The 26607-nt window shown below is 46.3% G+C and overlaps 1 protein-coding gene across 7 annotated transcripts in view; it reads left to right on the plus strand.

The window, feature by feature from the left end:
* Positions 1-26607, plus strand: part of smarca1 (SNF2 related chromatin remodeling ATPase 1) — a 123358-nt gene that overhangs the window by 38144 nt on the left and 58607 nt on the right. For 5 of the 7 annotated variants that reach the window (XM_085999183.1, XM_085999202.1, XM_085999192.1 and 2 more), the window contains 5 exons: positions 437-493; positions 9991-10091; positions 13413-13513; positions 14309-14488; positions 18163-18318. In XM_085999183.1, the coding sequence (XP_085855309.1) occupies positions 437-493; positions 9991-10091; positions 13413-13513; positions 14309-14488; positions 18163-18318 (595 nt within the window). The remainder of the gene's footprint in view (positions 1-436; positions 494-9990; positions 10092-13412; positions 13514-14308; positions 14489-18162; positions 18319-26607) is intronic. The other 2 variants (XM_085999216.1, XM_085999225.1) reach the window with 1 other exon arrangement.

Consider the following 26607-nt stretch of genomic DNA (forward strand, 5'->3'; position numbering starts at 1 on the left):
GAGCAGACGGCGATTCCGACAGTGCAGCGCTCCCTCAATACTGCACTGGAGTGCCAGCCTAGATTTTTTGCTCAAGTCTCTGGAGTGGAACTTAAACCCACAACCTTCTGACTCCGAGGCGAGTGCGCTACCCACTGAGCCACAGCTGACACAAAGCGGGAAGGAATAGTGGGAAAAGAAGAAGACTGATTCAATAAAAGAGGGAGCTGTGGCTTTGGGGAAATCGGGGAAGGAAAGTTGAAATATACATAGCAATAGAAATTTTGGGATTTTATTTTGCATTGAAGTTATAAAAATCCACAATTCTTTGATTAGGAATAAGCGGTGGTACCTATCTCAGTGCTATTGGGTAATAGCGTTCCCGTGTGAATGATCATTTACCTGCCACAGCTTCCTGGACTTTTAATCATGTTTCTGCCTGCTTTTTGTTTTAAAGAATATGGCATAAGAAAAAAGGGAAGAAAAGAAAAACAAAACGGAAGAAGAGAAAGTGGTAAAGGCTAATCAAGGGGCTGGGAAAATAAGATTAAAACCTGTAATTATTTGTGATTTAACTCTTGCATTTATAACTGGATAAAACTGAGTAAGGGATATTAAGATGAATCTTAGAATAAGAATAATGGTAACAACATAAGCATATTATAATTCTATAGATCAGTGATTCTAATTCTATAGATCTGTGCTTGTCATTTAACATTAGATGTGAGGAGGACAGGATTGGGGAAAATAGTAATACTGTACAAGCATACAAAATTGATGATCAGGAAAGGACCAGCTGATTGAAGTGAGAAATGTATTTTTGTGCAGCAGCCAACATGAAGATGAATGTTTTGGTGGAGAGAGGCTTTGTAATGTTGACGCTCTAGGAACATAGAAAAATAGGAGCAGGAGTAGGCCATTCGGCCCTTCGAGCCTGCTCCACCATTCAATATGATCATGGCTGATCCTCTATCTCGATACCATATTCCCGCTCTCTCCCCATACCCCTTGATGCCTTTTGTGTCTAGATGTGTCATCTTGCAAAAACACATGGAAGTTTCTGGGTGGAATTTTTGGTGGTTGGGGAGGGGGAGTTCTGATGCTCTTGTTGCATGACTTACCTTGTATGTGGGTATTATAGTAAGTAATTTAATTCTGCAACTGAAAGCAGGATGATGGACATCCGTTCTAGCTGATATCTAAGCTACATATTCAGATGTTGAAAACTGGATAGCCAACAACTGAAAGCTAGGAGTAGACCTCATTTGAGTTTCTATATGTAGCCTGGCCACTGAAACCACCCCCTGCTTTGCTCTTTTTGCGATTTAAGGTGAAGCTGTGAGAGTAGGAAATGCCCAATTTAAAAGCTGACATTTAAACATCCGCTATCTGGTTACTGGATCCCCTAAATTTTCTTAATCACTAGCAGATCTCCCGTGGCACAAGAGTTGACTGAGAAGGGATATCATAAAAGTAAATCAGATAGTAATTTAAATCATTGCAGTAGATCAAGGGGACACGGGTTTAAATGAACATCAGACAACTTTAGGATGGATGTCAAGAAGTTCTTTGTACAGGATGGCCAACATGTGGAGTGAAGTTTCAGATAGAATTGTGTAGGTAAAAGCTCTGGAATATGCTAGGACTGTACGTTCTTTCTGGATGGATGAGCTAGGATGAGCCTAATGGCCTTCCTTGTGAATAGAAGGCTTTGACTAGTCATATGAATACTGAGTTAGGCTGGCTCACGTAGGGCTCTTTTGATTTTTCTGTCACCCTCCAACAAGAGAAGCTGGGATTTATTGGTGCATTGCATGAAGGCACGAGATTATGATTCTGAGGGGGATGGGGGGGGGGGGCGGGCGGGGGAGGTCATAGTTTCATTCAGGGCATTCCTGCTGATTGCTGGAGAGTTTGTAGGCTTGAAATGAATGTCTACCATTTTTTAAATTTCTGATCCTGACTTTACTCATTCTGCTGTTACAGTTCTCTAGCAAACAGACTCTCAAATCTATGCCAGGGAGAGAAAAGCAAAGTGAAGTTTGAGTAACCAAACTCTGAAGATCTTAGCTTATTTTTCATTTAGATAGTTTGCCTGGGTAATGTTACGCTATAGCCAATAGTTGCTAAAGAAGGTGGCGTTCACCCTCTCTTGCAATAGCACCAACAAAACCTTAAGATTGTAAGAGGTACAGAAAACCAAAGCTGCAATGACAGCTTGTGGTAAACCACTGTTTGTATTCCTGTTTGTCCTGTTTGTATTCCACTGTGTACATGCCTGGACATGCCTCGGCTGACTCCTCCCACAGGTCCTAGTATAAAGGTGACTGCTCCCCAGCCCTTGGTATCCTGGACCGGTCGACCACTCGAGGCAGACCTCCATTCTGTTGTTAATAAAAGCCTTTAGTTACTCTTCTAACTCTCAGTCTTTTATGAGTAATTGATAGCGCATCAATTTTATTAACAACATTTTTATAATGGAGAAGATCCTCACACCAGCATGCCTGGACTTAGATCATCGGGAGGCGGACTCATCCACCAAGTTTACTCACTGGCTTAAGTGTTTCGAAAAATTCCTGACCGCCTCCGAAGCAGTCAAATCGGACGAGGACAAACTGGATGTCCTGACCTCCAAAGTGAACCACCGAGTGTACTCGGTCATCCAAGACGCGACCTCGTACGCGGATGCTATCAAGCTCCTCAAAGACAAGTACACGCGCCCAGTGAACGAAGTGTACGCCAGGCACCTCCTGGGGAGTCGTAAACAACAACCTGGGGAATCGACCGTGGAATACCTTCAGGCACTGTCTGTGCTTGGCCGGGCCTGTGGTTGTAAGGATGTAAAGGCCGCCGTGTACACAGAGGAACTTATCCGGGACGCTTTTGTAGCGGGCCACAGATCCAATTACACACGACAGCGACTGTTGGAGCGAGTAACCTCGACCTCAACAAGGCCTCTGAACTCGCACTATCGTTGGATGCAGCCTACCAGGGCATGGATGCCTACTCCTCTGCACCGTGGACGCCGCGGGGAATGACAGCCTGGGACACGGTAGGACCGCCTCATAGCGCCGTGCCACCCCAGCCACACCCCAACAACGGCCCAACTACCGCAGCAGTGTCCCAAGGCCAGACAGCAGTGCCCCAAGGCCAGAAATGCTACTTCTGTGGCCAGGCAAAACACCCCAGAGCGCGCTGCCCGGCGAAAAACGCGATCTGCTCGGGCTGCGGGAAGAAGGGACACTACGCTAGCATCTGCAGGGCCAAAGCCACCCCGAACCCCAGCAGCGCCGCGTGTGGGCCATGCGGGCCGCCATTTTCGACCTCCCCGGCCGTGTGCGAATCACCGGTACAGCAGCCATTTTGGACGCCTCCAGCCACATGGGGATCATGGACGCCGCCATCTTGGACGACAGCCGGGACGCAGCAGGCCCCCGACACCGCCTCATCTGATACCCGCAGCGACACACCGACCCCTACGCTGGCATCCGTTACACTGGACCAAGCGAGACCGCACCAACTGGCCAGTTCCACAATGGACATTAAGGTAAATGGTCACGATACAATCTGCCTTTTTGACTCTGGGAGCACGGAGAGCTTCATCCACCCCGACACGGTGCGGCGTTGCTCTCTCCCAGTCCTGCCTGCGCAACAGCGGATTTCTATGGCCTCCGAGTCCCAGTCGGCGGACATCGGCGGCTACTGCGTGGTGACACTCGTAGTAGACGGGACCGTGTACGATCATTTTAAACTTCTGGTCCTGCCTGACCTCTGCGCTGCCGTCCTGCTGGGGTTAGATTTTCAGTGCCACCTTAAAAGTGTTACGATGGCGTACGGTGGACCCCTACCCCCACTCACAGTCCGCAGCCAGCAGCTTCCAAATTGCCCGCCGCGCACCAGGTGCAACCTCTCCACACTCAGAGTCACCCCCCCACCACTGTTTGCTAACCTCACCCCCGACTGTAAGCCCATCGCCACAAAGAGCAGGCGATACAGTGCCGGGGACAGGGTTTTCATTAAAACCGAAGTGGAGCGGCTCCTGAAAGAAGGGATTATTGAGGGCAGCACCAGCCCCTGGCGAGCCCAGGTTGTGGTCGTTAAGACCAGCGAGAAGCAGCGCCTGGTCATCGACTACAGCCAGACAATAAATCGCTACACCCTGCTGGACGCCTACCCACTCCCCCGTATAGCTGATATGGTCAACCAGATCGCGCAGTACCGCGTCTTCTCGACCATTGACCTGAAATCAGCGTACCACCAGCTCCCCATCCGCCCTGAGGACCGCCAGTACACTGCCTTTGAGGCAAACGGCCGCCTCTATCACTTCCTTAGGGTTCCCTTTGGCGTCACCAACGGGGTCTCCATCTTCCAAAGGGAGATGGACCGGATGGTAGATCAAAATGCGTTGCAGGCCACTTTCCCATATTTGGACAATGTGACCATCTGCGGCCGTGACTTGCAGGACCATGACGCAAACCTCGAAAAATTCCTCCGCACCGCCCAACTCCTAAACCTGACATATAACAAGGAGAAGTGCATATTCCGCACAAACCGACTCGCCATCCTTGGCTGTGTTGTGGAACACGGAGTCATCGGCCCCGACCCCGACCGGATGCGTCCCCTTATGGAACTTCCACTGCCCCACTGCCTCAAGGCCCTGAAGAGGTGCCTAGGGTTTTTCTCCTATTACGCCCAGTGGGTCCCCTACTATGCGGACAAGGCCCGTCCGCTGATCAAGTCCACCTCTTTTCCCTTGACGGCAGAGGCCCGCTTAGCCTTCCACCGTATCAAGGAGGACATTGCCAAAGCCACCATGCACGCAGTGGACGAATCCATCCCCTTCCAGGTGGAAAGCGACGCGTCCGACTTTGCCCTGGCCGCTACCCTCAATCAGGCGGGGAGACCCGTGGCCTTTTCACGAACCCTCCAAGGCCCGGAGACCAGACACTCCGCTGTTGAGAAGGAGGCCCAGGCGATTGTGGAGGCTGTGCGTCATTGGAGGCACTACCTGGCCGGAAAACTATTTACCCTGCTCACTGACCAGCGTTCAGTTGCTTTTATGTTTAACAACAAGCAGAGGGGCAAAATCAAAAATGACAAGATCTTGAGGTGGAGAATCGAACTTTCCACCTACAACTACGAGATCTTGTACCGGCCCGGGAAGCTAAATGACCCCCCGGATGCGCTATCGCGTGGCACCTGCGCCAGCGTGCAGATCGATAGACTACGGGTCCTCCACAATGACCTCTGCCACCCGGGGGTCACCAGGTTCTTCCACCTCATCAAGGCCCGCAACCTGCCTTACTCTATTGAGGAGGTCAGGACCATGACCAGGAACTGCCAAGTCTGCGCTGAGTGCAAACCACACTTTTATAGACCAGACAGGGCCCACCTGATAAAAGCCACTCGCCCCTTCGAGCGCCTGAGCGTTGATTTTAAAGGGCCTCTCCCCTCCTCCGACCGCAATGTGTACTTCCTCAATATTATTGATGAGTACTCCCGTTTCCCGTTCGCCTTCCCCTGCCCGGACATGACCAGTGCCACGGCCATTAAATGTCTGAACAACCTCTTCACCCTGTTCGGCTTCCCCAGCTATATCCATAGCGACCGGGGCTCATCGTTTATGAGCGACGAACTCCGTCAGTACCTGCTAACTAGGGGTATTGCCACAAGCAGGACCACCAGTTACAACCCCCGGGGGAACGGACAGGTGGAAAGAGAAAATGCGACAGTTTGGAAGGCCGTCCTGCTAGCCTTAAAGTCTAGGGGCCTTCCAACCTCCCGCTGGCAGGATGTGCTCCCCGATGCGCTCCACTCTATTCGGTCACTGCTCTGCACTGCCACTAACGCCACCCCTCATGAGAAAATGTTTGTCTTCCCAAGGAAGTCCACATCAGGGACATCGCTACCGCCATGGCTGACGTCCCCAGGGCCGGTCCTACTGAGAAGACACGTGAGGACCCATAAAACGGACCCCCTGGTCGAGAGGGTCGACCTCCTCCACGCCAACCCCCAGTATGCTTACATCGCATACCCGGACGGGCGGGAGGACACAGTCTCCATAAGAGACCTTGCACCCTCGGGGACCACAGTAACCCACTACCACCCCCCCCCCCCCCACGATCCGATATCCAGCCCCAGCAGACGGCAGGCCTGGGCCCCGCGACCCGCTCGACATCTACGAGGACGACACGCCTGTGCCACAGCCTACGCTGGACTCGACGCCGGAAGCTTCACTACCCCTGCCGTCGCCACGCCGATCACAGCGGCAGACAAGACCTCCGGAGAGACTCCAATACACTAACTTTTAATACACTTCACCCCGCCGGACTCAATTTTAAACAAGGGGTGAATGTGGTAAACCACTGTTTGTATTCCTGTTTGTCCTGTTTGTATTCCACTGTGTACATGCCTGGACATGCCTCGGCTGACTCCTCCCACAGGTCCTAGTATAAAGGTGACTGCTCCCCAGCCCTTGGTATCCTGGACCGGTCGACCACTCGAGGCAGACCTCCATTCTGTTGTTAATAAAAGCCTTTAGTTACTCTTCTAACTCTCAGTCTTTTATGAGTAATTGATAGCGCATCACAGCTCCATCAAGCAACCGTAGGGAAAGGAAAAGCAGCCAGGGTTCCCCTTCCTGATCAATGTTCTGTGGCTCCTGCTTGAAAAGTGTGTGTAGTTCAGCTGTGATATTCCCTGCTGACAATCACTGACCAGGCTCACATGAAGAAAGTGTACTTGAGTGAAGTACTGGAGGCTGCCTGTGAAACTACCTCAGCAAGAAATCGTGGCTTCAGAAGAGGGTGGAAAAAAGAAAACAGTTGCTGCATCGGAAAGTGAACTCACCAGCAGTATAATGAAAGTGGATGCATCACAAGGGGGGAGAGGGTTGGGGAAGGGGAATGCGTCGGTTAAATGGACTTTCTCTAATGAGATGAATTAACCTATCAAGAGTGCTGATATTTTCCTTAATCATTAGGCTGTGTTATTTACAGTGGGATGGTTTTTCTCTGTGCCTCGTTCGAACATAATTATCAGTTTGGAATAGGAATGCTTTATGTGGTTGGGATGTAAACAATTGCCTTTGAGCTTCAGTTGCTTCCTATTATACTGGAGTGTTTCTTTTTCTTGCCACATGTATTCGTAAGAAATAACGTCTACAAGAAAGCAAAAATTCAGAAGCTGATGGGGGAAAGATTACAGGACCTAATGCCAAGAACATTTTGGAAACAATTAACCAGATAAATTTGAATGCAGTAGGTACACAGTGAATTAAAACTCATCAAAAATAATGTCCAAAGCAGAGTGGGCGGGTAGGGGAAGGTGATCTCTTACAGACACTAAAAGAAGTAGGCAAGTGCCAAGATTCCTAGCAATAAGTACTGTAACATCCATAAGAGAAGTGAGAAGAAGAACTGACTCATAAATAACATTTCCCCAAAATAAGAAAGCTGGTAATAAATGTGCATTTTCAAACACAGGAGAGACCACCAAGTGAGTGTAGGCAAAAGAAACATCGGAACAACATGTCAACAAAAAAAGTTAATCCACAGGAAGCAGAAGCAAGTAGCTGAAGGAAAAAAAAGAATTACTTTCAAAAGAAAGAAAAAAAAGACTTGTAATTATATAGTGCCACATCACACCTCTCCAATGTCTCAAATTGTTTCACACACACATTGGGCCGTATTTTCTGATCGGAGTCTTCCCGCATGCGGAGGCCTCCGATCTGTAAAAAATCTACGCACTTACCTGAGGGCTCCTGAGGTGCGTATAGTTCCGATACTGGGCCTCTCCAAACTCCAAGTGCGCTGGGCCCACGTATCTCAGAGGCGCATGCGGTTCACAAGTGTCCCTGTGATCACGTGGGCCATGGGGAGCCAATCAAAGATAGACCTGTCAAATATATATGAATGGAGATCACCCCAAAACCACTTTAAAACATTAAATAAATTAAAAAAAAAAAATTTAAATGGAGGGAATTCCGTCTGCTTCACAGATGATCTTCTGCAAATCTTTGTGAATGGCACGAGAGACCACAGGAATTCCCTCTCGAGCTCTTAATGGTAAAAGCGACTGAACAAAGTGTGCAACAGTTAGGGAAGGCAAACATGCAGCAGCTCAACATTACACTTAACAGGGTCTCGGTGACCTGATTTGTTAGTCTACCGATAATTATTAATAGCTGTTTAAAATAGATTTAGTGCAGATATCTTTGGAACATTATCCAATTAACATTTTAAAAATTAGTTGAAATGACAAATTAAATATTTTAAACAAAAATTAAATTTTTTGAAAAAAATAATTAAAGTTTTTTACAAGGCTAAAAATAAACTTAACTTTTTAAAAAGTATTTTAAAATAATAAATGCATGCCTGAAACCGGCATTTCTGATGTCCCTATGGGTGTGTACACAGCTTGTACCTGTAGGGATCGGAATATCCGGCCCATTGAATGACTTTGAGTGCAGTGACTGTTATGTAGGCAAATGCAACAATTGTGTTGCGCACAACAAGGTCCCATAAATAACAAGGTGAATGACTGACTAGTTAATTTGTTTTTCAGTGGTATTGATTTGGGGAAGAATGTTGGCCAGGATACTGGAAGAACTCAGTGTTCATTTTTGAATAGTGCCATGGGATTTTTAAAGTCCACCTGAATCGCAGGTGAACTCCCCTCTTAATTAAGTTTTTACTAGACCTACCTGGGACATTGGTGCAGAATGGTTGCTGCATATGCCTAAAATATACATAAAAACAGTCACTGCATTCCAAAGAGCCATTCACATGTGAAGTATTTCAAGATGTAGGGGGTGAGGTGGTGAATGGGGGGGGGGGGGGAGTGATGAATGAAACAATAAAAACTGAAATACTACAGCATCAGCAGTGTACCATATGCAACAACTTAACTTAAGAGTGAACCTCAGGAGCACAACGTCAAGCTAAACCATATCCATAGGACAAAAGGAAGACAAATCCAGGGCTGATTATCAGGAAGTTTGTCTTCAGATGAAAAACAATCAAAATATGGAATGGACTTCTTGGACTTACAGATGGAACTTGTGACTCATTTGCATACTACCTTGGGCAACTGAACTGTACTGGTCTCGCTAGACGTGCTCCTATCTAGTTATCCAGCCAGCTAAACACTCATTCAAATAATTCCTTGACAAGCGGGTTTGCTGTTTTGAAGCTTTACTTGAACAAATTTGTGAAACTAAACAAAGACAAAGTATGTTTTGTACATAGAACTGAGTACTATACATTAGATGTTACATAAGATATAAACATATTTATAACAATAGAATAGACTAATTGTATAACTAAATAGCACTTGAGCTAAACTTCTGTAGCTAATAACTTCTTATAAACAAAGTATTGTCAAATACTACACTGACAAAGTTGCTATCATGTTAACAAACAAAGATACTCGCAGACATTGCGTCCTGCCCAGCATATAAGATGAGATGACACAGGATTTGAGAATCCCTCATGGGAGATTCTCCATAACTCAGTAGGTTCTTTCTGGAATACTACTTCCGGGTTAAAACAGGAACAAGGTCAAATGACCTATTGCAGTATACTAACACTGCTATACACTAACTACCACTAGAGGGTGCTATCTGCATGTAATAAGTCCAGAACATGATCTGTTGGGGAAGCTTAGGTCAAAGTTTAAAAAAAAAAGGAAATCTGCACCGGTTGATTCCTACAATTGACACGTTGATTTGGCTAGTATGCAAGATACGAGCACATTTACAGTCTTTCAGTAAAGAATTTCAGTTTAGAAATCAAACTTGCTCACTGCACTTATGAAAACAACAACAACTCTGCTCATGTAGGTTTTTCAGTAGTTTGGAAGTGTGCTAATGGGTTTCTGCATATGTTAGGCACACAGCCCACCCCCCTATGCACACCAAAAAATTATGAACATACTGGTGTAACATCAATTTTATTGCATTTTTAAAAATTATTATTTTTCTATACTGATACTGATTTTGTCAATATTAAGTAACCGTCATCGACGTACTGAACAGGAGGAGGATGAAGAACTGCTTTCTGAGAGCAAAAAGGCATCAAATGTTTGTGTTCGATTCGAAGAGTCGCCATCCTGTAAGTGTGACCATGATTTCATGTGTGGGATTATTAATGGTAGAGGTCAGGTTTTCACAAATGGCATCCTGTCAGGCTTGTGGGTTCTTTTTCATTATAAAACAGTAAGAGCTTCTACAGGTATATAAAAAGGAAGAGAGTAGCTAAAGTAAACGTTGGTCCCCTAGAGGATGATTCTGGGGAATTAATAATTGGAAACCGGGAAATGGCGGAGACTTTGAACAAATATTTTGTATCAGTCTTCACGGTAGAAGACACTAAAAGCATCCCAATAATGGATAATCAAGGGGTTATTGGGGTTTGGGGGGGGGGGACTTAAAACAATCACTATCACTAGAGAGAAAGTACTAGGCAAACTAATGGGACTAAAGGTGGACAAGTCCCCTGGACCCGATGGCCTGCATCCTAGAGTCTTAAAAGAGGTGGCTGCAGAGATAGTGGATGCTTTGGTTGTAACCTACCAAAATTCCCTGGATTCTGGAGAGGTCCCAGCGGACTGGAAAACTGCAAATGTAACGCCCCTTTTTAAGAAAGGAGGGAGACAGAAATCTGTCAATTGTCGACCAGTTAGCCTAACATCTGTCATTGGGAAAATGCTGGAGTCCATCATTAAGGAAGTGATAGCAGGACATTTAGAAAATCATAATATAGTCAAGCAGAGTCAGCATGGTTTTATGAAAGGGAAATCATGTTTGACAAATTCGCTGGAGTTCTTTGAGGATGTAATGAGCAGGGTGGATAAAGGGGAACCAGTAGATGTTGCGTATTTGGATTTCCAGAAGGCATTCGATAAGGTGCCACATAAAAGGTTACTGCACAGGATAAGAGCTCACAGGGTTGGGGGTAATATATTAGCATGGATAGTTGATTGGCTAACTAACAGAAAACAGAGAGTTGCGATAAATGGGGCATTTTCAGGTTGGCAAACTGTAACTAGTGGGGTGCCGCAGGGATCAGTGCTGGGACCTCAACTATTTACAATCTATATTAATGACTTGGATGAAGGGTCCAAGTGTAATGTAGCCAAATTTGCTGATGATACAAAGCTAGGTGGGAAAGCAAATTGTGTGGCAGACACAAAGAATCTCCAAAGGGATTTAGATAGGCTAAGTGAGTGGGCAAAAATCTGGGAGATGGAATTTAATGTGGGAAAATGCGAGGTTATCCACTTTGGTAGGAAAAATAAAAAAGCAAATTATTATTTAAATGGGGAGAGATTACAAAATGCTGAGGTACAGAGGGATCTGGGGGTCCTTGTACATGAATCACAAAAAGTTAGCATGCAGGTACAGCAAGTAATTAGGAAGTCAAATGGAATGTTGGCCTTTATTGCAAAGGGAATGGAGTATAAAAGTAGGGAAGTCCTGTTACAACTGTACAGGACGTTGCTGAGACCACACCTGGAGTACTGTGTACGGTTTTGGTCTCCTTATTTAAGGAAGGATATACTTGCATTGGAGGCAGTTCAGAGAAGGTTCATGAGGTTGATTCCGGAGATGAAGGGGTTGTCTTATGAAGAAAGGTTGAGCAGGTTGGGCCTATACTCATTGGAGTTTAGAAGAATGAGAGGGGATTTTATTGAAACATATAAGATTCTGAAGGGGCTTGACAGGGTAGATGCAGAGAGGATGTTTCCCCTCACGGGGGAATCTAGAACTAGGGGGCACAATTTCAGAATAAGGGGAAACCCTTTTAAATCGGAAATGAGGAGGAATTTCTTCTCAGAGGGTCGTGAATCTTTGGAATTCTCTTCCCCAGAGAGCTGTGGAGGCTGGGTCATTGAATATATTCAAGGTGGAGATAGACAGATTTTTGAACGATAAGGGAGTCAAGGGTTTTGGGGAACGGGCAAGGAAGTGGAGTTGAGGCCAAGATCAGATCAGCCATGAGCTTATCGAATGGCGGAGCAGGCTCGAGGGGCCAAATGACCACCTACTGCTCCTACATCTTATGTTCTTTATGTAAATTGAATCCCTTTTGTATATCTACCAAATATTTCTATGGCATGAATTCAATTCCATATTTTTAAAATTAGTTGAAATGTATGCACTTTATTCAACAGTTGCAAAACCTTTTGGTGCCTGTAAGTGGTGCTACTGCATTTATAATAGTCGTAGTTACTCAATAGCACTGCCATGAACTGAGACATTAGACAGATTCTAAACATTCTTCATTCCTCATTTTGCTATTAACTAATCGCATTTACACTCCTACTTGAAAAAGGTTTGCGCACAAAATGAAGAGCATCAGCACAACCTTATGTAAAAGGGACATAGTTGAACAGAAATTAATTTTTATATACATATTTTTCACTAGTTTAAAAAAAAAAGTGAACATACTAAAACTTGGGTGTGCAAAATCTTTGTCATGAACAAATTTAAGTTAAGTATTCTGTTTTTTTCAAAGTTTTATCCCCCCATTCAGCCATACAGTACTTCCCTGATTTAGATGCTGAGAAAGAAACCTTGGCGGGGGGGTGGTAGCTGGATTTCAAATGGGAGCCAGTTTTGGGCAGACGAAAGGCCACAGTGCACGTCAAAACTCACTCAATGTCATAAGTTTGAGGCCTGGGGCTGGTTTGATTCCTAGTCCTAATTTGCATCCCACTGGCCTATTAAAAGGAAGCACGTACTTTGGACTTTTTAAATATTTTAATTTGAAAGCTTTTCCCCTTTATTTAAAAAATGTATCCGTAATGATGAAATTAGAACCTATGGCAACAATAACGATAAGGCTTTGATAGAATGATGGAATCGTAACAAGTTTTCTGTATTGTGTGATGAAGTCCCGGAGTAGAGATTGAGAATTTGTATACAGTGCTGAAGAAGTGTTGGGTCCACTCAAATTAGGCTCATTCTTCCCATTATTGCAATCATGTTACCTTCTCTCTTGACTGCGTTATCTGGTGTAATGACGTTCAATTTATTGTTGTTGATGCAATTTTATGAATAAATGCCTTGGGTCAAAATGGGAAAAGAGAGAGCGAGAGATTCCTCATGCCGGTAATTCTTTTGAAATTCCATTGTGTACTTGCACTAACTTTTTCACTAAATTTGTAGCCAAAAGGAATTTAATTTTCCAGCAATTCTTTTGTAGCAAGTGAAAATAATGGAATTCTTAGGCTCTATGGTCCAAATTGCAATCTTTTGAGGATAGAGGCTAGGTTGTATTATAAACTGGATTCATTTATAATTTTATAGACTGAGAGGTTTATTAAGTGACTGTCAAACAATTGCTTTTTCAATACCAGAAGCTGGATTGAATTTGCTAGTTGGGGTTAAAATTAAATTGATTTTTTAAAATTTTTGTTTTGACTTCTAGATGTGAAATCAGGAACACTTCGAGACTATCAAATACGAGGGTTGAACTGGATGATCTCTCTCTATGAAAATGGCATTAATGGTATCCTTGCTGATGAAATGGTAAGGAGATGACTTTGAGGAACAGAATTATTATTGAATTCAACTGGCATTGGTTTAAAATGCTGACGTTAAATTGATAATAATGGGGAGGGCCACAGGATGACTGATGTTGCGCATAAGCCTCCTGATTTTTGGGGTTAAACCTGATGAATACCCCCCAAAATTTGATTCAAAATTGTAGCTAAAACTGAGCGACATCACTGTCTTCATACAGCAGTTCTAGTGTGACTCAAGCAGCTGCATCTCCCGCCTCACTCCAGGAGCACTTCATTATCTGTCAGTACCAACAGGATGCACTGATGTAGCGTGCACCTTCAGTCCTCCTTATTGTGTGCAGACGACTGAACAGAGTTCCATGGGGAAGCGAGGTGCCAAGAATGTAGCTATGATATCAACTCCTTTTGTTAATCATTACCCTGTGTGAAGACAGTTGTAAACATTTATTATTTGCTTAAAATATTTTCTTTGTTCATTCCAAAATTGCTCGCAGTTGATTTCACCTAATTTCAGGAAAAAAATAAAATCCCCAAATCAGAAGGCATTATAATGCCTTCAATGCAAAGCCAAAAAAGGATGAAACTACTTGATTGAGAGATGGGAATCTCTCACTATAATATGAAGCACCACCAGTTTGGAGATCTTGCACTTCAGTGGTGCTGCACATTTTGCATTGATGTAAAGCCGAAACCACTTAATGAATTCAGCAAGTTGGAATAATTTTACCATTTATAAAAAAAAAAAAAAAAAAATTCTATTTCTATAATTTTTAATTTCATGTTTTAACAACAAATCTAGGGTCTTGGTAAGACACTACAGACCATTGCATTGCTGGGCTACCTAAAACACTACAGGAATATACCTGGGCCACACATGGTTTTGGTACCAAAGTCCACATTGCACAATTGGATAAAAGAGTTCAAGCGTTGGGTTCCATCACTCCGTGCAGTTTGCCTTATTGGAGACAAAGATCAAAGGGTAAGGAAACCTATTTTAAGAGTATTTCTAAATACATCTGCGTGTACACACTTTCCTATTGTACACCATTTAGCAACTTAGGAACAGGAGTAGGCCATTCAGCCCCTCGAGCCTGCTTCGCCATTCAATGAGATCATGGTTGATCTGTGACCTAACTCCTTTGCGATCAGAATTTGCTACTGAGAATTGAACTTGTCGTCTTTATAGTGACACAACATGCTGGGGGACCATGTAATTTGGGTTTATGCCACATAAATATAATTTATTCATATATTGAGAAATCTCTTTTTTAGTTAAGAGTTACCAAGACTCCTTTGCCTATACCTGCCTTTGGCCCATATTCCTTAACACCTTTGGTTAACAGAAAGCTATCAATCTCCGATTTAAAATTAACAGTTGATCTAGCATCAATTGCTGTTTGCGGAAGAGAGTTCCAAACATCTACCACCCTTTGTGTGTAGAAGTGTTTCCTAATTTCACTCCTGAAGGGTCTGGCTCTAATTTTTAGACTATGCCCCCTAGACCTAGAAACCCCAACCAGTGGAAATAGTTTCTCTATCTACCCTATCTGTTCCCCTTAATATCTTGAAAACTTCGATCAGATCACCCCTTAACCTTCTAAATTCTGGGGAATACAACCCTAATTTGTGTAATCTCTCCTTGTAACTTAACCTTTGAAGTCCAGGTATCATTCTGGTAAACCTACGCTGCACTCCCTCCAAGGCCAATCTATCCTTCCTAAGGTGTGGTCCCCAGAACTGCTCCCAGTACTCCAGGTGTGATCTAACCAAGGTTTTGTACAGCTGCAGCATAACTTCTACCCCCTTGTATTCTAGTCCTCTAGATATAAAGGCCAGCATCCCATTAGCCTTTTTGATTATTTTCTGTACCTGTTCATGACATTTTAATGATCTATGTACCTGGACCCCCAAGTCTTTGGACCTCCACTGTTTTTAGTCTTTCACCATTTGGAAGGTACCCTGTTCTATCCTTTTTTGGGTCCAAAGTGGATGACCTCACATTTGCCTACATTGAAATCCATTTGCCACAGCTTTGCCCATTCACTTAATCTGTCGCTATCCCTTTGTAATTTTATGCTTCCATCTACACTGCCTACAATGGCTCCTATCTTTGTGTCATCGGCAAATTTGGATATATGACTTTCTATGCCATCATCTAAGTCGTCAATAAGTACTGTGAATAGTTGAGGCCCCACCACAGATCCCTGCGGGACATCACTAGTCACCTCCTGCCAATTTGAGTACCTACCCATTATTCCTACTCTCTGTCTCCTGCCGCTCAGCTAATTTCCTGACCAGGTTAATAATTTGCCCTCAATTCCAGGGGCTTCTGCCTTAGTTAACAGACTCTTAGGTGGGACTTTATCAAATGCCTTCTGGAAGTCCATATAAATAACACCCATAGACATTCCCCTGTCCACTACTTTAGTCACCTCTTCAAAAAATTCAGTCAGGTTTGTCAGGCATGATCTACCTTAATATTTGTAGGAGTCTTTTAAATAAAAGATTGATAAAAGTTTCCATATGTGTATTCCCCTGCTTCTCTTCTGAAGGCACTGACTCATACTGAGGTATGGTTTTATGGGCGCTGATCACCCTCCAATGCTGAGCTTAAGTAACCATTCTTCATATGTGAGCCAAGCTTGTGAGTGTTGGCAGCCCTTGTGATCATGGGATCATCACAGCTGATCCTAACTGTGTCAACATCAGGCTGCACAGCACTGGGACCATAAGTGCTGGGACTGTGGCAGATGTAATAATTTTCCTCTTCCTAAGCTAAGATCAGTTGTAGTTTCCCTATTACTGACCCAGCTGAGCGCTAACTCCGCACAAACTGAGGATTGAACACGGGATCTTCTGGCCTATGCGGCTCAGTCACACACCCTTTTATCAACTTGATTGATTTTGTGTGTGCGCGTGCACATCTATTTCTACCTCATAGTCACAACCTCTTTTTGCTAATAGATATGCCTATTGCTTATTTCCAGTGATCCCCTTTGAGGACTACTGCAACAGTCCAAACTTCAATGAGTATTTCCAATGAAGTTAAATCAAACTCTGTATTTTTGTATTGATTTTCAGTGCTTTAGAACTGATCACAGTGCCATCTGTAACCTAGAAATGGTACTGCTGTGCTCCGAGATCAGGTAACAATGAGCTTGCCCAGTGGCTTCAGCTTCGGTAAAGGCATTCATTCCATCTCCTCAATACTTTGAAATGATCTGGACTTGGAAGTGGGACAAAATCTAAAAATTTGCAGATGACATAAAAATAAAGAGCATTGCCGACTCTGAAGGGGACTGTAGGAAACTTCAGAAGGACATAGGTTAGTAGATTGGGCAGATAGATTATTGATGAAATTTAATGTGGAGAAATGTGAAATAGATTTTGGGAGGAAAAATGAGAAGAAATGTACACTAAATGGTAACATTTTAAAAGGAGGAGTTAAGCAGAGATTTGAATAAGGATTCAGATATACAAGTCTTTGAAAATTGTAGGACAAGTTGGTAAAGCTGTATATTTAAAAAAAAAAGGAATCCTAGTTTTTACAAGTAGGGTTGTGGAGTGCAAAAGTAAAGAGGTAATGCTAAACTTATACAATTCATTGGTTAGGCCGCAATTAGAATATTGTACCCTACTATTGGAAGGAAGTGCAGGTCATGGAGAGAATGCAGAAGTGGCTTTAGTTATGAGGAGAGACTGAAGAAACTGGGGTCCTTTCATTAGATCACAGGAATAGAACAGAGAAGGCTAAAAAGAGATCTGATAAAGCTGTCAAATTTACAAAAGTTTTTGATAAGGCAAGGAGGGAAAAATTATTTTCATTGATCAGTAACTAGAGAGCGTAAATCAAACATCTTCATCAAAAAGAAGGAAGGGCGAGATTAAGAGCAATTAATTTATGCAGAAGATCATTAACGGAAGAGGTGGTGGAAGCAGAATCCATAATATCTCTTTTGAAAAGAAAGTGCATAACTAGTTGGGAATTTTTTTAAAAAGGGTATGGGGAAAGAGCAGGAGAATGGATCGTAGTGCATAGCTGTGACGGGCATAATTCTGTGCTGTAAACTTTATGCAGCCCAGAAGATCCTAGGTTCAATTCTTCAACTATATCGAGTTAGTTGATGTCTGTCAGAGTGGCAAAGGGCTGCTACAGTTGGTCTCATTGTCCCATGGGTGGGGTGGTGGCGTGTAAAATCAGCCAGGGTTCCTACTCCTGACCCCTGTTCTAAAATACAAGTGGGTGAGAACAGAATTCAGTGATTGCCAACATTTGCTGCCTCGGATCATACAAGAATAATTTTTTTTTATTGCTCAGATCAGTTCAGAAGCTGACATTTTCATTGCTTCTTGTGACTTTTAATGCAGAATTCTGGTAGTCAAGCAGAAAATTGTGTAGTAATTTGTGGAAGTTTTCATGGGATGTCATGACATGACAAATCACTTGCTGTAAGAGTGGCCACTTGGATGAATGACTGGAGGGTGTCGAGCAGCTGGAACTGGGGAACTATCTCCGCAGGACTGAGTATTGAGGAGGAGATAATAAAATGGAGGGGATCAAACCAATCAATAATGCCTTTACTAACCTAGAAAAATGAAGGAGTTTATAACCATGATTATATTTTCATTAAAGTTTCTCTGATTTGAAACCAGGCTGCCTTTATTCGGGATATTATGATGCCTGGAGAGTGGGATGTCTGTGTTACATCGTATGAAATGGTCATAAAAGAAAAATCTGTTTTCAAGAAGTTTAACTGGAGATACTTGGTAATCGATGAAGCTCACAGAATCAAGAATGAAAAGTCTAAGGTAAGAATGTCATCTACTGGTGCTAATATGTAAGGGTAGCCCTCATCTGAGCAGCGGGATGGAGGGCTGTGTGAAGATGATGGGAAGTTTTTGAATCACCATCTGATGATACCAGAACTACTGCGAGGTTATACCTATCGGGGAAGGATGAACAGACCCTTTCCCCGACCCTGCGTGTCTTTGTTCTCACTGAGCTTTTAACTGCCGAAATCTGCTGAAACTTGACTTCCATCACCTGGATTTCTCTACCAACAGGACTACGCTGCTCTACTGACCCTTCTTAGGCAGTCCCTCTGAACCGAGGATAACTTGCTTCCACATTAAAAACGAGTTCTCAGGTGACTGGTGAGTCCAATGCGGGACCTACAGTCTCTGTCACAGGTGGGGCAGATGGTGGTTAAAGGGGCGGGTGGGTGGGGTGCTTGGGTTGACGTGCGCTGCATGCGCTTGGTTTCCGCTTGCTCCCAGCGAAGAGACTCGAGGTGTTCGGCGCCTTCCCTGATGCTGCTTCTCCATTTTGTGCAGTCTTGGGCCAGGGATTCCCAGGTGTCAGTGGGGATGTTGCACTTTTTCAAGGAGGCTTTGAGGGTGTCCTTAAAGCATTTCCTCTGTCCACCTAGGGCTCTTGCCGTGTCGGAGCTCTGAGTAGAGCGCTTGTTTTGGGAGTCTCGTATCGGGCATGCGGACGATGTGACCCGTCCATCGGAGCTGATCGAGCGTGATCAAAGCTTCGATGCTGGGGATGTTGGCCTGAGCGAGAACACTGATGTTGGTGCGCCTATCCTGCCAATGGATTTGCAGGATCTTGCGGAGGCATCGTTGGTGGTACCTCTCCAGTGCTTTGAGGTGCCTGCTCTACATGGTCCATGTCTCTGAGACATACAGCAGGGCACGTATCACTGCTGCTCTGTAGACCGTGAGCTTAGTGCCGGGTTTGAGGTCCTGGTCTTCAATCACTCTCTTCCTCAGGCGACCGAAGGCTGCACTGGTACACTGAAGGCAGCGTTGGACTTCGTCATCGATGTCTGCCCTTGTTGACAGTAGGCTCCCGAGGTATGGAAAGTGGACCACGTTGTCCAAGGCCTTGTCGTGGATTTTGATAATTGGGGGGGCAGCACTGTGTGGCGGGGGCAGGTTGGTAGAGGACCTTTGTCTTGTGGATGTTTAGTGTAAGGCCCATGCTCTCGTACGCTTCGGTGAAGGTGTTGACGATGGTTTGGAGGTCGACCTCCGAGTGAGCACAGACGCAAGCGGCATCTGCATACTGTAATTCGACGACAGAGGATGGTACATCCTTGGACCTGGACTGGAGACGACGGAGGTGGAACAGTTTCCCGTTTGTTCTGTAAATTAGCTCCACTCTAGTGGGGAGCCTACTGAGGGTGAGCTGGAGCATTGCAGCAAGGAAGATCGAGAAGAGCATTGGTGCGATGACACCGCCTTGCTTGACCTTGGTCCATACGTGAATTGGGTCTGTAGTGGAACCGTTGGTCAGGTCATGGCTTGCATGTCGTCGTGAAGCAGTCGGAGGATGGTGACAAACTTTTGAGGGCAGCTGAATTTGAGGAGGACACTCCATAATCCCTCACGGTTGACAGTGTCGAAGGCCTTCGTGAGATCAAAGAAGGCCATGTGCAGCGGTTGTTGCTGTTCCCTGCATTTCTCTTGTAATTGACGTGCGGTGAAGATCATGTCCATTGTGCCCCTTAGTGGGCGGAATCCACATTGTGACTCTGGGCGAAGGCGATTGAGGAGGATTCTTGCGATGACTTTCCCTGTGGCAGACAGTAGGGAAACTCCTCTGTAATTACCGCAATTGGAGTTGTCACCTTTCTTGAAGATGGTCACAATTACGGCGTGTCTCAGATCCCCTGGCATGCTCTCCTCCTTCCAGATAAGAGAAATGAGTTCATGAATTCGCGCCAGTAGTGCTTCTCCGCCATGCTTTAGTGCCTCGGCAGGGATTCCATCTGCTCCTGAGGTAACAACAGAAAATGCTGGACATACTCAGCAGGCCAGGCAGCATCCGTGGAGAGAGAAACCGGGTTAACGTTTCAGGTCTGGGACCCTTCATCAGAACTGGAAAAAGCTGGAAATGTAACATATTAAGCAGGTGCAGAGACGGGGGGGGGGGGGGGGGTGGGGGGTTAGGAGGGGAGGAAGGAATTGAAAGAACATGCTGTGAAAATGTTACAAATGGGAATGGCAAAATCATACTGCATGAAAAATGGGGGCAGGGATTATTATCTGAAATTGTTGAACTCTATGTTGAGTCCGGCAGGCTGTAAAGTGCCTAATCAAAAGATGAGGTGCTGTTTCTTGAGCTTACGTTGAGCTTCATTGGAACAATGCAATAGCCCGAGGACAGAGATCAGAGTGGGAGTGAAGTGGAGAATTAAAGTGACGGGCGACCGGAAGCTCAGGGTCACCCATACGGACTGAACGGAGGTGGCCGCAAAAGTGGTCGCCCAATCTACGTTTGGTCTCCCCAATGTAGAGGAGACCGCATTGTGAGCAGCGAATACAGTATATTAAATTTCAAGAAGTACAAGTAAATCGCTGTTTCACCTGGAAGGGGTGTTTGGGGCCCTGGACAGTGGGAAGGGAGGAGGTAAAAGGGCATGTGTTGCATCTCCTGCGCTTGCACAGGAAGGTGCCAGGTGAAGGAGAAGGGCTGTTGGGGATGATTGAGGAGTGGACCAGGGTGTCGCGGAGGGAGCGGTCCCTTCGGAATGCTGAAAGGGGAGGTGAGGGGAAGATGTGTTTGGTGGTGGGATCACGTTGGAAATGGCGGAGGATGATCCGTTGAATGTGGAGGCTGGTGGGGTGAAAAGTGAGGACAAGGGGAACCCTATCATGGTTCTGGGAGGGAGGGGAAGGGGGTGGGAGCAGAAGTGCGGGAAATAGAAATAGAACGGACACGGTCAAGGGCCGTGTCAACCACAGGCTCCTGAGGCCGCCTTGTTCTTCAGTTGTCGGATGGCCTTTTCAACCTCATGCCGGGCTGGGGTTGTGCTGAGCTGGTGGTGGGTAGCATGCTGCGGGATGGAGTTGAGGACACCCGCGTCAAAGACAGAGTCTCGGTTAAGAAGATCTTCGAAGTGCTCCTTCCAGCGGGCACTGACTGCCTCTCTGTCCTTGATGAGTACCTCTCCATTCTTGGCCCGCAGTGGGGTAGGACCTTGGGTGCTTGGGCCGTAGATGGTCTTGACTGTGCTAAAGAATCCACGCACATCGTGGTTGTCGGCTAGCTGCTGGATCTCCTGCGCTTTCTCCACCCACCATCTGTTCTTCAGGTCGCGAGTGTTTTGTTGGACCTCAGCCTTCAGGTGTCTGTCGAGCTGTTTTCTTGCACTCGAGTTGTGTTGCTGTTTCCAGATCAGGAATGCCTTGCGCTTGCGGCTTATTAGCTCCTGGATCTCCTAGTTCTTCTCGTTGAAACAGTCTTGGTGTTTCCTGGTCGAGTGACCGAGCGTCTCTTCACAGGTGCTGATTATGGAGGCCTTGAGTGCAGACCAGGTGCTCTTGGCACTGTGGGCTGGATTTTCATTGAGGAGGCGGGACTACAACTTTTGGGGTTGTTGTCCCGCCTGCATCGAGTTGTAGCCAACCCACGCGATTTTGACTTCATTGACCTTGTTGAGCCCGCCCAGCGGGCTCAGCAGGCCAACGAAGGGCCACCCGGCAATGGGTGACGTCACAGATTGATATTTCATCTGTCAAGACCTTTTGACGGATGAAATATCAGCGTTTCACAGCTGTTTGAAGCTGTCAAATACTGACAATCTGTACTCCAAGTTAATTCCTTCCTCTCAGGATGATTTAGAGATCTCTCCGGAACAGAAAGCTGAATGCTGCAATTTTTGACTGACGCGGCCATTCTGCTTTCTGTGCCGGTGAGATGAGGGACTCCCGAGACCTGAAGGAAGGAAGGCTGTTAAGGTAAGTAAAACTTCTTTAAACACTTTAACCACACCAAACACACTTACCTCTGCACTCATGCACCCATCACTCACCTGAACACCGGACATCTCGACCCCTTCAGCCCGACGGCCCGCCTTGCTAACTTGGCGTGGTTTGGAGCTGTCGGGAAATCCCACACTTCAAGAATGAAAATAAGGATTAGGCTAAAAACTGCCTGTTAACTACCTGTTAACAGGCAATTAATTGGCACTAATCCCCTTCCCGCCTTGGGGAGGCGGGTCCCAGCGCGGGTCGGGTACCCGCCTCTTTTGAAACTGGCATGGGGGCGGGATGGGTTCGTGCCCCCCCCCCCCCCCCCCCGATTTTGGGATTTTAACCCCTCACATGCCTCCAGTCCCGCCTCCACGGCCCCTTGAAAATCCTGCCCTGTGTCTGCATCACTGGGAGTCGTCAGGTTATTTGTGAGGCGCAGGCTGAATAGGGCATTCTTAGCGGGGTCTTTGAGTGCTCCAGCGTTGATTTTCCTGCGGCATTGTTTCTGTTGCCGCCGCTGAGTTGGGGCTACACTGACTACCTACCCTGTTTGACTCAGCGGCTGTGACTCTGCTCTGCTTTTCAGTCGCTTCAAGTCTTAAGCTTCTGAATTCTTTTCTCAAATTGGTTTCCGATCTCCTGGATTTCTCTGGACATCTAGGTTACGTTTCTGCTTTGAATTACACTGTAAGACTTACCTGCTGTGTCTCTATCTCTGCTGCTCAAAAAATTTTTTGTTTAAAAATAACTTTTAAACTGCAGCTGTGTTTCTGCTGAACTGGTTCTACTGGTTTTTCAGCTCTGCTGACTTCTAGCTAGCAGCAGCTGTTTTACTTGCTGTCTGGTGACTCGTTCTATTGGTTTTCAGCTTTGCTGGTTTATGGTTTTACTTTTTCTCCGCCGCTTTGATCTACGGTAACCTCCAACTTGCATCAATTTAGCCATCATTTTTCTGCATCGCTACTGACTGTCATTCCTACGGCAACAACCTCCATCCTCGAACGCTCTACCCTTCAAATAGCTTCTGGACTTCACTCGCCTGCTTTGGACAGCGGTTCGTCGATACTCCGTGCCGGCTCCACCCTGCTTACGTTGGCTTTGTCCCTCCGTGGGACCTCTGACTTTGACCCTGGTCTCTACTATTGTCCCCAACCTATTCCCTTCTACCAGGAAATATGTATCCCATTAATTACTCCATTTAACCAGGCCTATGTAACCTGAGCTTTTACCTGCGCACTTTGGCTGAAGCTCCAGACCCGAGCCGTTCGTTTCTTTTTCGACTTTTTCTCCCCCTTTTCCTTTTTTCTCTCTCCCTCCCTGACCGCGCTCTCCTGTCATCGTGCCTCCTTTCACCTTTTCTCTCTCGGATACGCTGTCCTCCCAAATCCCTACCCCGATCCTTCAATACTCTTCGACCTTCCTACTCTCTTACCGCCAACCCAGGTTTGACTCCCTCTTGGATAAGCCCACAGCTTCCCTCTGTGCCTCTCTTGGCATCCTACGAAGGACCCATCGAGGCATTCGTCGCTGCCGCCTTACAAGCAGCAACAACTGTCCCATCCTACTCTCTCGCCGACCTTCCCACCCACCATGCCCACTGGGGGCAAATCTTGCCAATCTCCTCCCCATCCAACTTATCTCTCTTTTTCCTCCACCCCCCCCCCCCCCCCCTCCAAGCGCTGACCCTGTGGACGCTGGCAGTGGGTCAGCCATCACCGACCCTTTCCGCATCTCCCTCCAGAATGTCCGTTCACTTGCGAACAAGGCCCTTACCATCCATGAACTTATCGTGGATGATTGCGTTGACATCATGGCCCTGACGGAAACTTGGTTGAGGGGTGATGACACCTTATCCTTAAATGAAGCATCCCTGCCTGGCTATACCTTCCACCACTTGCCCCACTCAGACCGGCGTGGTGGCGGTGTGGCTCTTGTCACCAAATCGCACCTTGGTCTCTCCCCCTACTCCTCCGGTACTTTCTCCTCCTTTGAGCATCTCACTTTATTCCACCCCTCTCACCTCTCATTTAAAATTCTCATTCTCTATCACCCACCCAAGTACCATAAAAATGTTATTACTGTGATATCTTCACTGTTCTCCTCTCTCAACCTCTGCACCGAGCGACTTCTCATCCTCGGTGATTTCAACCTCCATCTCAAATCATCATGCTCTCTCTCCTGAGTTCACCACCCTCCTATCCTCCCTTAATCGCTCCCTCCATGTAAACTCCCCAACCCATATTCACGGCCACCCCCTCGACCTTGCCATCTCTCATGGCTTTGCTACGCCCTTCGTGTCAATCGCAGATAAGGCCATCTCTGACCACTTCCTCGTATTGCTCTCCACCCACATACCCCCAACCCTACTTCCTTCTGTGTCCACCCCTGGAAAAAAAACTCTCAACTCTCTGACAACTGCACTTATGAAATCCTAAATGTCCAGCCTCTGGCCCTCCATTCACCACAACATTCCTGCAGCTACCGATCTGCTCAAACACACCCTCACCACCAGCTTTGATGCCCTAGTCCCTATTAAAACAATTACTCTCTCTCACCCTGGCCGTGTCCCCTGGTACGGCCCTCATCTTCGCTCCCTTAAGTCCAAGGGACGCAGACATGAACGGAACGGATATGGCGGACAACTGGTTTAGCCATTTGCCGCCAGATCTGGCTGGACCACATTAAGCACTAACGGGTCCTGCTCTCATCTGCTAAAATTGCTCACTATTCCAGAATCATTCTGGAATGCAAAGATAAACCTCTCCACTGCTAACAGTCTTCTTTAAACCCCTCACCCCTGTCTCCTCCACCCTCACCTCCAACAACAAGTGTGAGGAGCTCATGGACTTCTTTGTCTCTAAGATTGAGATCATCCGTTCAGCTGCCTCTGCCATTTCTCTTCCTTCCCTTAGCCCACTGGGCCAAACTTCCTCTAAGGTTCCCTCCTGCCCTAGTCCTGAACTCACATCTTTCTCCAGTTTCTCTCCGATCTTCCCTGATGACCTCTCCGTGCTCACCTTGTCCACGAGACCCACTTCCTGCTCCCTCGACCCTATTCCCACCAAACTTCTGACCACCCAACTTTCTTTTCTGGCTCCCATATTAGCTAACATTGTTAACAGTTCTTTCTCCTCAGGTACTGTCCCCCTCTCCTCAAAAAACCAACCCTTGGCCCCTCCGTCCTTGCAAACTACCGCCCCATCTTCAACCTCCCTTTCCTCTCAAGTCCTTGAACGTGTTGTCGCCTCCCAAATCCGTGCCCATCTTTCCCGCAACTCCATATTTGAACCCTCCAATCCATTTTCCGCCCCTGCCACAGTACCGAAACGGCTCTCATCAAAGTCACAAATGACATCCTTTGTGACTGTGACAAAGGTAAATTATCCCTCCTCATCCTTTTTGACTTGTCAACAGCCTTTGACACGATTGACCACTCCATCCTCTCCAACGCCTCTCCACCGTTGTCCAGCTGGGTGGGACTGCACTCGCCTGGTTCCATTCTTATCTATTTAATCATAGCCAGAGAATCATCTTTCCTTTTCTTCCCGCTCCTGCATCGTTACCTCTGGTGTCCCCCAAGGATCTATCCTTGGCCCCCTCCTATTTCTCATCTACATGCTGCCTCTTGGCGACATCATCCAAAAACACAGCGTCAGTTTCCATATGTATGCTGATGACACCCAGCTCTACCTCAGCACCACTTCTCTCGACCCTTCCACAGTCTCTAACTTGTCAGACTGCTTGTCCGACTCCAGTTCTCGATGAACAGAAATTTTCTCCAATTAAATATTGGACAGACTGAAGCCATTGTTTTCAGTCCCTGCCACAAACTCCGCTCCCCAGCTACTGACTCTCTCCCTCTCCCTAACATCTGTCTGAGGCTGAACCACACTGTTCACAATCTTGGTGTCATATTTGACCTTGAAATGAACTTCCGACCACATTTCCACGGCATAACTAAGACCGCCTATTTCCACCTCCATGACATCGCCCATGTCCCCATGCCCGCCCTTGCCTTAGCTCATCCGCTACTGAAACCCTCAACCATGCCTTTTGTTACCTCTAGACTTGACTGTTTCAACGCACTCCTGGCTGGCCTCCCACATTCTACCCTTTAAAGGAGAGGTGCGGGGCGGCCATTTTTGTTGTTGGCTGCCTGCCAGCACCTGCCTGCGCTCCCCCCCCCCGGCCTCCTGACCCCCCCCGACCCGACCCCCGCGGAGTGCCGGCTGCGTTCCAAGAGCCCGGCACTTCTCTTCGGCGCCGGGCTCTTTTGCCTGCACTCCCAATCCTCGGGGGCCCAGCTGGGCCCCAGATCGCACTGCACAAGGC

The sequence above is a fragment of the Somniosus microcephalus genome, chromosome 1, assembly GCF_052327205.1.
Source record: "Somniosus microcephalus isolate GS21.2 chromosome 1, FLI_Smic_1.0, whole genome shotgun sequence".
NCBI lineage: Eukaryota > Metazoa > Chordata > Chondrichthyes > Squaliformes > Somniosidae > Somniosus > Somniosus microcephalus.